Consider the following 13,939-nt stretch of genomic DNA (forward strand, 5'->3'; position numbering starts at 1 on the left):
GCTTTTAGAAAAGTACTGCTTGTGGGCCAAGCCATGACTACCCTGGTCGTAATGACCTTGTCAAGCTTAAAGACTGTACAAGAGATCTGAGAACCCACCTTTCCAGCTTTGTTTTTTTTTTTTTTTTTTTTTCGCGAAAAAACTCGACGTTCAAGTATTAGTGTCAGTTTTTGGTTTTTTGACTTACAGTAATGCAGATGCTGGAACGTCCATTTTTTGCCAAAAAAAAAAGATCTACCCATAACCACCATCCCCACAATTAAAAACATAAAATTTGTTACTTTGAGGGTATCAGAGTAGTGAATTCGCCACCGACCAACCCGACCTCCCCCACCCCCACCCCCATCCCCCATGGCGATAAGCGTCAATTGTGGTTATTGTTTACTTTCCTAAACCGGTTTTCTCGTTGTTCCTTCCAGTTTCTTTCAATTTCCGAGAAGATAGGAATCTTGCCAGCCTTGGTCTGTCTGGTGATGGCCACGAAAACTAACTTATTGCTAGCGCAAGCGGGTGAGGGCCGTAACTACCTTATTACTAGCACGTGCGGGTGAGGGCCGTATTTCGCCTATACATTTTCCAATTTCAGATTTCCTTTTATTATTTTTTTCACGGAGTTGAAAAAAACTGGCAGGAGCAGCGAGAAAAGGGTCATTAGGAAAGTAAACAATAACCACAACATTATTGACACTATAGCTAGAGGGGGAGGTTGGTGACCGGTGGGAAATACACTACTTAGGGACTGGTCATAAAGTACAGGGGGGGGTGGGCTGGAAAAAAAGGGGGGGTGGGTCACTGTTTTCATGCATGTAAAAAGGGGTGGGCTAGCAAAAACCATGCATCATTAAAGGGGTGGGGCACATAATATTTTTGCACATGTTTTGCATCAAATGGTGCCTTTTGCCAGTAAAACTGTGAAATGTATTAACAGTAAAAGCACAAATTATAATTGTGTAGTTTCAGAAAATATCCATCCCCCATCACAGAGGGAATTTATAAAAGGACGCCCTACCGCCAGGAACTTCCAAGTTTCTTTCATACAATCTCTGTAATTTTGTTCTTTCTCTTACCACCATCCCCTCCAGAATCTTGAATTCCCTCCATGGGTGGGGTAAGGATATTTTCTGGAACTACACATTCTATCAAGAAAAGGGCAAGTTCACTCGCATCCATTAAAATGAACAACTATGATTCCATGTGGTTATTAATGATACATATTAGATGCACATTATCTTCTCAAAATCATTTCAGGTATTTCAACAAAAATAGATCTCATGCAATGATAAACTTCAAAAACAAGACTTTGTGCATGTGTGCTCCTTCCTCTATCATACTTGTCCTCTAATTTGTCTAGTTTTATGTATAGTCTTACCTTTATTTACTAGGGGTGGGTCATTTCATTTTTTACCTGAAAAATATGGGTGGGCCATGCATTATTCTGCAAAAATATGAGGGTGGGTCACACAAAACTAGCCTTCGTAAAAATGAATTTTTCCAGCCCACCCCCCCCGGTACTTTATGACCAGTCCCTTAATGCTCTCAAATATACAGATTTCAAATTTTTAATTGTGAGCATGGCGTTTATGGGTGTTTTTTTTTTTCGCGAAAAAAATTGACGTTCCAGGGTCTGTATAACTGTAAGTTAAAAAACGATATGACACTAATACTTGAATTTTTTTCGCAAGAAAACAAACAAACAAACAAACAAAGCTGGCAAGATGGGCTCTCTCATCTCTTGTACTGTCTTTTAGATTGACAAGGTTTTCATCACCAGGGTAGTCGTAACTTGGCCCACAAGCAGTACTTTTCACTATTTATAGTTTCTAAAAGCGCCCTGTACCCGCAGGATTCCATACCGAAATGCCTGGCCAGGATCACGTGCGCGTTACCCACATCTGCGAAGTGAATATCAAGTTACAGTTGTTCAGTGTCACACTGGCTTACTGATTTGAGCCGTCGCTGCTAAAAACGAACACTCAAAACAACACGACAGGAACAAAGTCACACGTTTTACTCCATTTTACTGATCGACTGTTTCATTTAAGAAGATAAAGGTGCTGTAAAGTTTGATTTGCACTACTTTTTCCTGCGACATCGAATTGGTATGCAAATTTGTTGCACATGTTTCGTAGTGTAATTGACCGGAATAACTATATTATTTTAGAGCAGAATAGGAAAGAAATCTTGGATCGAAAAACATTGAATGGCTGTCTTCAGTCAGTCTGATTAGTTTTAGGGCCCAATATGTGATGTTTGGAAACATTCACGGGCTCCAGATGTCAAGTGTTTGCGAATCGGTTCTGATCTCAATTCGTGACGTGAATTGCGAGCCGCAAGTATCGCACGCATATTCGATCTTCCTTGCGTGGAAAAGAGTTTGAATCAGAGCTTGAAACTTGGAGCGAATAAAGTTCTTTTCTTCGTCGTTCGAGATATGAGATTTAATTTAGAGAAAATGACATACCAGAAACACTTTTATTTTAATAAAAAGAGGCATTAGTTTCGAGGCCATTTTGAGTAGCGTATACAAATCTGCATGCTTTAGAAAGCAGCCAGCGAGTTTGGAATGTTTATTGTATTAATTTTCTTGTGAGATGGTTGGTCTAGGTTTGTGTAAAGTTTCAAGTTCATTGGGTTATTTTACACCGTGAACGGGGCTTCGTCCTTTGACCTAAATTTTCGCGGTTTTCATCGGCCCGTGACCGCACCTAGGCCGCATTTCAAACTCTCGCAATTTTCTCAAAAAATAAAATACCTTGGAACTTTAAAATATGATTTTCGAAAATAGTTAATCCAAGGGTATTTTCAGGCGAAATATCAGAAATTCGACCAAGTGGTCGCTGAAATGCAGTTCTCGATTCTTACAGGCAGCCGCTCTTAAGCTTGGTTTACACGTACGACGCAAGCATAAGCATAAGCACAAGCACAAGGATGTTTACACGTGCGATAAGCATAAGCATAAGGTGACATACGCAAGCGCAGAGGCATAAAAATTTGGAAACGCATGAGTAAATAGAATAAGTACATAAATTATGATCATCCGGGTGAGTGTAGTCCTGAGAAGGACTGTTTATGGTGACTTTGACTGGCGTTTCGACAACCTGAGCGGAGTCAAGTGAATTGTGGAACGTCAGTAGGTGGTATATACGTCTCTGGTTGTTAACCTGATTGGTCAACGAAGTCCAGATGTTATTGGTCGTTTGTCAGTAAGCCGTGATGTAATTGGCTGTGAAGACTGTAAAAAGTGATTGGTGCGTTTCGATCCGTCTTTTGTTAGTCAAAAAAGTCCGTGGGTCTATTGTTAGTAAAATGTCTATTGTTTGTCTGTTTCGTTGTTTTTGTCAATAAGTCGTTTGTATGGTGCAGGTAGTTGTAGGCAACGGTTGAGTGGCGTTTGTTCTAAGTTAGTAAACCAGCTTTCCAGAGTGAGTCGTGGATAGTAATTTGTACTGTAGGTAATGCACTTGGCAGAGTCCCAGTCGATTCTGTGGTTCGTTTGTAAATGGTGCTCAGCAATGTGATTGTTGATATCAACATTTGTAGTTGCTCGTTTGTGTTCAGTCAGTCGTACGTTTAAATTTCTGCCGGTTTCACCAATATAAGTGGCCTGGCAGTCGCAGCATTTGATCTTATAAACTGCTCCCTGTCTGCGGTTCGGTTCGTCTTTGTCCTTTACCTTCGTCAGTAGTTGTCGTAAAGTGGTTATAGGTTTGTGAGCTACACGGATATTGTAGGGTTGTAGAATCCGTGCGATAGTCTCAGAAGTGCCCCTTACGTAAGGTATAGTTACAGTAGTTACTGGAGTCGCATCGTTGTTTGTGACGTTAGGTTCAGTGTTCTTGTAAGTGTTACGTCTAACAAAGTCCTTGTTATAGTAAATAGAATGTACGCTGACAACTTGTCACTGTTTTTCAGCTAATTTCCTTGCGCTTGTGCTTATGCTTGCGTCGTCCCAGTTTACACGTACGACGCAACGACGCAAGTACAAGCACAAGCACAAGAGAATGAAAATCGTTCCATTCTCTTGTGCTTGTGCTTGCGTCGTTGCGTCGTACGTGTAAACCGGGACGACGCAAGCATAAGCACAAGCGCAAGCACAAGGCGCTTATGCTTCCGCTTATGCTTATTCGATCTGTTTTTGAAAGCGAAATTTCTTCGCTGTAAACTCTCCCAATTTCCACCGTTTCAACTGTCGAGTACTACCTAGAAGTTATTATTTCGATTTACCGCTTGAAAAAGGTTTGTTTTCTCTCTGAAAACGGCAGATCAGAGTCTTAAATTCATACATGTGGCTGCCATTGAACGAAAACAACCTTCTAAATGATGATTTGCATTGACGTCACACAGGTAGAGATGAGTGGGTCCCCTCCCTCGTGATATACGCGCCTATAACGGATTTTGATTGGGTCGTTTTCGTTGAAGACAATCAGAACAATAAATCCCTTCTGGGAGAGGGCAGAATTTAATGTAGGTTTAATGAATAAATCAACTGATGATTTGACGTCACATACAAAGTCCCCTCTCTCGTGATATGTGCCTAAATAATAGATTTTGAATGGGCCGCTTCTGTTGAAGACAATCAGAACAATACATCCCTATTAGGGGAGGACATATTTTAATGCATAAACTAATGTGCACGTTGGTGGCTACGACGAAGAAAAAAAAAAGATACCCGACCGAAACCTAGACACGGCCTGCCCAGCAGGGCAATCCGTCGCCAGAAACAGTGTTGAGGTAATGGCGGTAGGCGAGTAAACGGCGCGCCTGCCGGTATCGTATGTCAGATAAAGAAACCCCTGTAATACATTTTTACATTAGAAACAAATGATTCTTGTTAAGACAATGTGATTGTTATGTACCTTTATGAGACACCTACCGCTTCTTTTACCCTTGACACCAAGGACTTAGATCGGTCACTTCCAAGTCTCTCAAGGTCTTCATGATATTCTTCGTTACTTATTGTCATGGTGAAATTTATTAACGTGCTTCTTTTTTCTTAAGAGTTAAAGAAAGAATCATGCATCAATATAAGAATTCCGTGAAAATGTCAAATTTAAGATGACTGCAATGTTGCACATAAGTTTAAAATGTAAAGGGTATCATGCACTCATCCAAGGGCGTGAACAATCTTTGACATCAATAGACTTCAAGGGTTGTGTTTTAGTCTTAAAAGAAGACAATATTTTATTTACATTCCAAATTCCCATTCGACCTGGAAACAGTGGACGAATAGCCACTCTGTAGATGTGCCACTGAGATTCCCATTTGTTTTATCATTTTTAATTTATTTATTTATCACTACCACTTTTGAAAATGTGAGCCAATGCCATCGCATGAGATTCAAATAGAAGTCACATTACTATTAAACTAAACGTTGGGGATTGCATAAGATAATCATTCTTACCAGTTACTTCAAGGTAAACACTCGCTCTATCTTTTCTTAAGCTGTTTTCTGAACTGCAGGTGTACCATCCACCGTCACAAATCTCAGCTGAACAAAAAACTAAGGTCCTGCCATAACCAACGATCTCATCTGTTTTGTCACGCGTCCACGTTATCACCGGAGTAGGATTTCCTTCTGACTGGCAAATAAGCGCTGCATATCCCCCGACTTTGACAGTGCTATTTTGACGATTTATAATTTTAGCAGGAACTGGATAGAAAATAGAAAACGTTACTTAAAATTGTTGTAACACTAGAACAAAAATGTTTGGCGTTTGCTGCTTACCCACTATAGACAACGTGCATACAGAAAAATGAAACAAACAAATAAGGAAATACATTTGTGAACTCAGATTCTCCACTTGATTTTTCTTGCACCTTTATGTTATTCCAACATGTTCATTTTCTGTTACGATTCGATGACGTCTTGATCAATGAGTTAATAAACAGGTTCAAAGGATTTTATGTTTGCTAATATTTGCCTAAAAACAATAAGTCTGTAAGGAAACCTATAAAGTAATAAAGCCTATGCTGTGAAAAAAGGGTGCATACACTAAAATTGTTCTTACATGTAACATTAATGTTCGCCACAGAGCTATCAGCATTTCCTGCTCCATTATATGCCGTACAGCGGTACGTTCCTTCATTGGTTCTCTTGATGTTTGCCATATTCCAAGTTGACCCTCTGTGCTGTACCTCGCTCTCACTTCCATTCCAAAACACCATTGTCCAGGTGATGTTTGGCGTTGGTGAACCAGACGCTTCACAGAACAACTTTAGTGCTGAGCCTTCACGCACTGTCTGATCTTGGCTAACATTAGTGAGCTTAGCTTGGACTTATAAGAATTCATTATAACAAATTAACAATTATGCATTAACGCACTACCTAGTTAAAAGTAAAAAGATAAACCAAATCCTTGATAAACCTTAATTAAATTCAATATCAAAACGTAAACGAAATATCTTTGGACGTACTATCTAACCTTAAGTCTCACGTCTCAATGTCATAGCTTTTATACTCTCGAAATTATCGATGGGGGGGGGGGGGGGGGGCGGAATCCACAACCCCTCCCGGCCCCAGAAGAACGTAAGAGCCCATTGTAGATAGGGTTAACAAGATGTAGTTTTCCAGTTTATACCAATGGAAAACAGATGGACTACGGCTTTAGACATTTGTTCCAGTGTTACCCACAATCATCTTCACATTGATTTTGCCCTAATTTGTCATTGAATGGCTCAGCTTACGACGCCGCTTTCACAAATCAGTTCTGTTTGCATGTATTTTGCCAAATGTGCCCAAGCAATATTAATATTCCAACATAACTCACACCCATGGAATTAAAAACAAGCTTTAAAATAAAGATTAGTTCACGTCACGTGGAATTTCAGTAAAGTTATCAGAATCCAAATCAATATGAGGCAAAAAAATGAAAACACGGTTACCATCCCTGAAATCCATTGTTATAATTATATACAATCATGTAAAGATATATCAAGTGACAACCTCACCAAGAACAGTCACTTTGATATTTCTTCTCCAGGCCTTACCGCCTCCTCCAACAGTGTTTACTACACAACTGAACTCTCCATTATCTTGTGTTGATAGCTTGAGGATAGTGAGACTAGCCTTATTGGGAACCCATGTTACATTGACTCTTCCCCTGAAACTCCCTGATATATCCACTCGCCCAGCTGGCAAAACGGTAGCAACCAAATCACTGCCTAATTGTAATTGCAAGAAAGCAAAAGTTAATTCCTGTGTCAGACTGAAGTTCCAGTTCAGTTCAACATTGGTAGATCCTTCAAGCAGTGAAGTGCTGTATGTCCGAATAACGTTGGTATCAGCTGTTGTCTCAACTGGGAGAGGCTCAAACCAAGTGATACTGCCGCCAACTGAAAGCGAACAAATGTCAGTTTCAAAGATCTCATACACTGATGTACTATTTTTGTTTTCATATCTGACCGGGTATTTGACATACATGCATAGAGCTTTAATACTTCACTTTATGAATTAAATAGTTCAGTACTCTGTTGAAATACACTGTACATAGGGTCATTGCAGACAGTACCTGCTCAGACAAAAACTGACTACATATAAATGTATATCACGTGTAACACAAGAAACAATTCAAGAGGGCTTCTCCTTTCAAAACCAAATTTTTATGGCACTGCTTGACATCATGATGTATACACATGCTGGAGTAGATGACTCAGCTTTACTTTTGTTTTGCGTAATATGCTTGCTTCATTACATTGTTGCTTTGACCAGGGCAGACTTGACATTTGAGACATCAGCAAACGAAAACTATGTGCAATTTCCTCACAAAAATAAAGAATGCATCAAGCAGCATTATTAAAACAGGCTTAAAAACACTAGTTAGGAACACGTACAAAGCATGTGACTGTATTTATAATGTTAAAGAAAACAGGTGTTATTCTAGAAGGGGCCTTTGTTTTCATTAACATATTACAAATCAGAAAGTTCTAATATCCTTCAGTACAACCTGGAGAAAAACATGCAAAAGAGAGCCCATGCCGACAGCACGAAGGGTTTGACGCAAAGCTGGCGAGAACCCCATTGCCCCATCATACCTCTGGTTAGTTGAGAGCAAGCCACTTGAGGTGCAGTACCGGGAGCATCGATCATTACAAAGGACGACTGTACATTTTTAAGAAAATTCCGGTCAAATACTTTAACGAAACGTTACGTTTCTTTCTAAAACGTTGTGTCTAAAAATAGCAAATGAAATTTGAAACAATCCGGCCACATTCAATTTTGAAACGTACTGAAATTGGAGATAGACGCACCATAGCGAGTAGGTGAGTAAGTCAACAGGTAAGTACAAAAAACGAATCAGTACCTAAATATTAATTTGGATAATATTTTAAAGAGTAATAAAAAATATAGTGGGAGACAGTCGTTTTAGATTGGTGGTAAAGGAAATCATTTACAAAAAATTAAAAAAACAGTTTTCCACCACGTCTAGACTATAATATGTTGTTGTTTGAATAGCAAGTCAACCAAAACGAAAGCAATGCAGTCCATGACAAATCTTAATATAATATGGTAACATAACACTCCTGAAACTCCCTGGTTTAGTTAGATCCTTTTCCTTACAGTTCTCCGATTAAGTTGGGTCGTCATTCATCCGTGATGGAAGACTTAAAGCAACAACTAATAATTCAGAAGGTATAGTTATGTTCTTTGTTTTTAAATCTTCATCGAGTCAGAACGAAATCGATTGATGGAATCAGAACTGAAAATCCTGAACATGCAAAAGGCAAACTAACCTGAAACTAATACTAAGCCGATATCATACATGCTGTTTAATTTTTACCTTTTATAAAAGAGCGCAATAATACAGGGTCTGGAGAGGATTATGGACAGAAAAAGGCGACGTTTTATCTCATTGGTTTCATTGCTTCCTTTTTGACTGTCTGGATAGAAAGCACTCGTCGTTCTTCTTGTCAAAAAAGCATCCTGACCGTGTTTTTCGAATATTTATTCGATTCATACTCACCTGAACACGCCAAATTCAATGTGAAGTATGCAAGTAGGACGCCACCAAACATATCCTTGCGAATATTATCCAGGTCATGAACTGAAGCAGTAATGAAGTTGAATCAGCTATAAAGTACTGTCCGCATTCTGCATACGGAAACAGTTTGACCTTTCGAGTATAAGCGCAAATGTCACGTTGTCATATGCACGTCACGAAAGCTGTAACATAATAAAGAAAATTATGAGGATTCGCATGCGAAAAGACGTTTCCAACTTGTGAAGGTAAAACCACGAATTATTTTCGAATAAAAAAAACCGTGATGCCAAAATCTTCCTATTCAACTTTTGCTGAGACTTACATCTAAATTCACTGTTTCGTAGGCTTTTTTTTTCTGTAGTTTCACTTTTTTATTTATTTAATTTTAGCAATTCTTTAACTTCAAATGATTCTAGGCAAACTGAGAAGATAGCTTCAGAGAAACCGGAAATCCAAAATGAAGGATCCAATATGGCGTTTATGCAAAAAAACAAAAAAAAAAACATAAAATACAACAACAACAACAACAACAACAACAACAACAACAACCTCGTTCCCAGTTCATAAAAATACGAAATTGTTAAATTTTCGATGCTTTCGAGTAAGGAAAAGGCGCCTCTTTTTCCTTTTCTTCAGGTTTGTATATACCGTCGACCGGCTGAATCAGGATGTGACAGTTTCCTCCGCTCTGTCCAAAAATACATCAGCAAACAAAACATGCATGCCCTATCTCAGCTCGTTGAGGACGCAATGCAATGGGCTTTCTGTTCATGATTAATTGTACATGTAGTAGAAGAAGTCGAAGAAAAATCCAAGAAGGGCTCCAGTTATCCACCGCTCCTTTGTCCTGTCGGTGCTTAAATTTGGCATGCAAGTTTCTTTGTAGGTTTTGAACTTTATTCAGAATTACCTAGATTTGAATACTGTTAGGCACTGCTGCCGGGGATATTCCATAAAGTTCACAGACAAAGTAAAGTCTCCGCGGGAGATTCAAGCCATTACTTTTCACATACCAATTTGTAAGGAAATGGTTCCCCTTTCACATACAGTAGATAAAAGAGTGTACTTCAGGAATTTTTGCTCAGTTGTTGCTACCTCATTAGGTTCATAAAAATAGGAAATTGTTAAATTTTCGATGCTTTCGAGTAAGGAAAAGGCGTCTCTTTTTCCTTTTCTTTGTTTGTATATACCGTCGACCGGCTCAGGATGTGACAGTTTCCTTCGCCCAGTCCAAAAATACTTCAGCAAACAAAACAAAAGAAAGAACGAGAAGAATAACAGCGACGAGATCGATACTATTTTCCCCAGCAGTAACTAAGTAGAAAAGCCGATTAAACTGGAGTAGAGTACCCAATTCGTTTTTAGCATAGAGTAGCTTTTTCACCAACTAGGCTAAACCATGACCCGTGTTTTTGTCGTCGTAGCCTCGGAACATTCCTTTCATTTCAGTTTCTGATTGTTCTGTGTTTTTTTTTTAGTTCTTCTCGACCTAAATTTTAAAACAGAAAATATGATAACAATTTGCCCGACGGAACTCCGTGTTTCCAGAAAACGTAAAGTGCTATTAATAGCAACAGGCCCTACGCGACGCTATTTCATGTTTGATATTGCGTATTCATCTGCGGCTATAGCGCCGGTTCATTCAATGCGGTGAGGATAAAAGGCGGCATGAGCATGTGGCATGACCTGCGGCATGGCATAATTATGCGAAATACGATACTTGCGGAATGAGTCAAAGAAATAAATTAACTGAAGAGTGCGTCTCTTTTTGGGGCCAATTTCAATATAAGAGCATTAGCTTTTTCGATGTTGCGGAAAATGCAACAGATGGGCTGATTAGAAAATACAAGCCTGCAGCAGCTGGGATAGAACATGTCTGATCGGTGGTTTGGAAGAAGTGAGGGTGAAGAAATCGATGACTGGAATACTGTTTATTGTTCTCACATTCAAGGAAATATAAGTACATGTGCCTATTCTCGGACACTTTTTGCATTTATCAGAAGGGCAGTAGCAAGTTGAGAATTTTAGAGTATAGTTCCTTCCTTTAACACCTAAATACGTCCTAAAGATTGGCTGATCAAAATTTTGAAAAATATTGTAGACGTTGAGGTCGTTGAACGGCCTATTCTTGGACGCGTACGATCGTTCGCAGATGGTTTATCGCCTTTTCTGGAAAAAAAATATATCTCCTTCATCATGTTAATATACGTCTCGTTAAAGAAAAAACGAAGTAATATTAAAAGTATATGTTACCCGTTTTCCGACTAAAACAACATTTTAAAGTCAGTTTGGGTGAGACCTCGGCTCGGGTCAATTAGGGAGCTCAAGCAACGACGACGACAACAGCGACGACAACGCCGCAAAACAATAGGTTTAATGAGCAAAAACAATCGCTCTGCACGTGCGTTTTACATTTTGGTACATTTCTTTGCCGTCTCATTTTTCTCTCTCCCCGCCGCGTGTCGCCTTTTCTCGCGTGGGGTGATTTTCACGCGCGCTCGCGTTTCGCTGGGCCTACTATCCCTGAGGAAAAATGGGGGACTACTCGTAGTCTAGACAGTGAATGGCCGGTTTTTATACTAGAGGACGCATTATCTGTCTGGACGACCTTGGGCAAACATTTGTTGCTCGTCTGGTTATTCGTCTCTAGTATAAAGACGGGCACAAGACGCATTATCCGTCTGGACAAACTATTTTCCGTTGTGCGTCGTTCAAGACGAATAACGGAAGATAATTCGTCCAGACGGATAATGCGTCCTCTAGTGTAAAAACGGCCAATTACATGGTCCAAGTCAAAAGTCAAAATTTACTCAGTCCCTTGACTACGAAAATTCATAGCTTTCTTTACCCTCACTCCTTCCTAACCATGCGATCGGCGGACATGATTTATCCCAGCGTTGTATTTTCTAATCCTCTTTGGTTCTGTCGTCTAGTTCAGTGTTTTTAAATATTTAGCTTGGAGTCCACATCCTCAGTTAATTTATTTCTTTAAGTCATTCCGCAAGTATCGTATTTCGCATAATTATGCCATGCCGCAGGTCATGCCACATGCCATTCCGCAAACTCATGCCTCCTTTTTTACCCTCACCGCATTCAATGAAGAAAGGCGTGCATCACGAGTAACTTAGATTAAGCAAAGTGAAAAATTATCACTCCCCAATTGTCGATCTGAGTTGCTAAATAGATAAGAAAAAATGTTGACTTTAATTTAGACAGGCTATATGTACAGTTTAGTAGTTCTATTTTTTTTAGCTTTAATATTCAAGTCACGTACATCTTCAGCCGGGCTGAATCTCTGTACTATCGATGACTTCCCGTTTTGTGCTTCCAAACTACCTGACAGCTGGCCGAACTTATTATCTCTTTTTTTCTTTGCACTGCACACGCCATTTTTATTCCTTCGACATCAAAATAATTATCATTTCACACGGTAGGAGATTTTTTACGAGATATTTCGCTAACAAAAACATTGTTTTCCACCGCAATTAAAATCCGGAAATCTGAAGGGATATTTAAAGGCCTTCCGGGCAGATATTGACTAACTGGTATTGGATACTACTTCCATTTTGGTTTGGTGTCTGTACTTATTTACCAACTAGCTAAGATAAAAGACATATTTTGAAGCGCTGGATAACCATATCATTTGTTTTTCTTTCTTCCTATCTTTTAAAACGCTGTAATTTATTTGGTCCCACTCCATCGACCGCGGGGAGGGTGGTGTTTGTTATAATTATAGGCGTTGCATCATGGGATGCTCCAATGACTTCCTTGTTGATTCACATATCTGTTTAGCATTTTCGATCGTGTGCGTTTCAACCTGGTTGTGAAATTGTATTTGTGAGAGATGGGACTTAAATGAAACAGCCATGCCCCTGATTGTCCACTTAACTACTTTACTGCTTCATATTCTCCTGTTTTGTCCCGAAACAGGTAAGCTTGTGGTTAAAATTTAGACTACTGTGCTGCGATCGACCGTTTTAGCTAGACTTTGGCCATCTTGTTTTTCATGCTCATGAATTGGAGGGAAACTTCGCTCAAAATGAACCTCGTTCTGATTTAGGACCTAAAAGTACTACAGATTACTTCTTTAAGCTATTTTCTAATGGATTTCTTAAGTATAAATGTACAGTAATTTAAAAATGATTGCTTTTCGCTGTGCTGACATGTATATTATTAAAGCTTTAAGCTTAATTTTGCAGCTTGATTGATTAAGCTTAATGGTCTAGTACTAATATTTGCATTTTCTCCACATTTTGGTCACAAATGGCACTCCATAGTTATACTGCAGTGCTCAAAATCTTCTTTAAACTCCTCCAAAATATAAATAGAGTAAAAATCAGTGATTATGTGATTGCCTTTTTAGTTTTAGCTTCCATGCGTCTTTAATATTGTCAGTCGAACAAATTCCATTTTGCCATGCATCTGTTCAGGTTAGACAGATTAGACGTCAAGATTGAACTTTGGTTAGGAGAAGAAAGTCAGTTTGTGTCGCTGGCTGTGGTCAATGTAGCACTACGGTTACTACCGTACATGTAAAGTGGCATTTTAGTATTGGTAAATTACTATGGAGCTACACTGTTAACCTGTTTGTGACTGCCCATATGCAATTACCTTATGCAAAAGCATGTTTTAGCTCTGTAAAAGGGTCAAGATGACAGAAATGTCCACTTACAGAGGGGTACAGGCTTTAATGTTTCAGAAAACGTCTGGTGTTCAGGTCACTTTGGCTTCTGATATTCAAATTGTAGTAAATTGTTACATACCTACAGTGTTTACGACCAATGGATTATATTCCATTTAAATTAGGGAAGGAGAGAAGTAACATTTTTCGATTCTTTTTTATTTTCTGATGCCACAAACTCTGTATTGGGTTTGATTAATGCATGTTTTGTTCTTCCATTAAGGAAAATAGACGTCATCTTTGCTTATACACATTTCAATGATACACATGTGTAGTTGCA

At 39.1% G+C, this 13,939-nt stretch overlaps 3 protein-coding genes across 13 annotated transcripts in view; 2 read left to right on the forward strand and 1 right to left on the reverse strand.

Annotated features, from left to right (window-relative positions):
* The window catches only part of LOC146454065 (tyrosine kinase receptor Cad96Ca-like), a 77,507-nt gene extending 68,415 nt beyond the window's left edge, over positions 1-9,092 (reverse strand). For 6 of the 9 annotated variants that reach the window (XR_014859329.1, XM_085095836.1, XM_085095835.1 and 3 more), the window contains exons 1-5: positions 8,961-9,092; positions 6,949-7,332; positions 6,009-6,275; positions 5,402-5,650; positions 4,874-4,992 (exon numbers count right to left, since the gene is read on the reverse strand). Coding sequence is in view for 8 of the 9 variants with exons in the window: in XM_085095836.1 (XP_084951962.1) it covers positions 4,874-4,992; positions 5,402-5,650; positions 6,009-6,275; positions 6,949-7,332; positions 8,961-9,012 (1,071 nt within the window). In the remaining variant the exon portion in view is untranslated. The remainder of the gene's footprint in view (positions 1-4,873; positions 4,993-5,401; positions 5,651-6,008; positions 6,276-6,948; positions 7,333-8,960) is intronic. The other 3 variants (XM_085095834.1, XM_085095829.1, XM_085095830.1) reach the window with 1 other exon arrangement.
* LOC146454067 (uncharacterized) overlaps positions 1-13,939 on the forward strand; it is a 186,370-nt gene that overhangs the window by 34,402 nt on the left and 138,029 nt on the right. The window lies entirely within an intron of this gene.
* Positions 12,757-13,939, forward strand: part of LOC146454071 (uncharacterized) — a 29,477-nt gene continuing 28,294 nt past the window's right edge. For 2 of the 3 annotated variants that reach the window (XM_085095857.1, XM_085095858.1), the window contains exon 1: positions 12,757-12,908. In XM_085095857.1, coding sequence (XP_084951983.1) covers positions 12,845-12,908 — 64 coding nt within the window. In that variant the 5' untranslated portion in view covers positions 12,757-12,844. The remainder of the gene's footprint in view (positions 12,909-13,939) is intronic. The other variant, XM_085095856.1, reaches the window with a different exon arrangement.

The sequence above is a fragment of the Pavona decussata genome, unplaced genomic scaffold, assembly GCF_977016875.1.
Source record: "Pavona decussata unplaced genomic scaffold, jaPavDecu1.1 SCAFFOLD_315, whole genome shotgun sequence".
In the NCBI taxonomy this organism is placed as follows: Eukaryota; Metazoa; Cnidaria; class Anthozoa; order Scleractinia; family Agariciidae; genus Pavona; species Pavona decussata.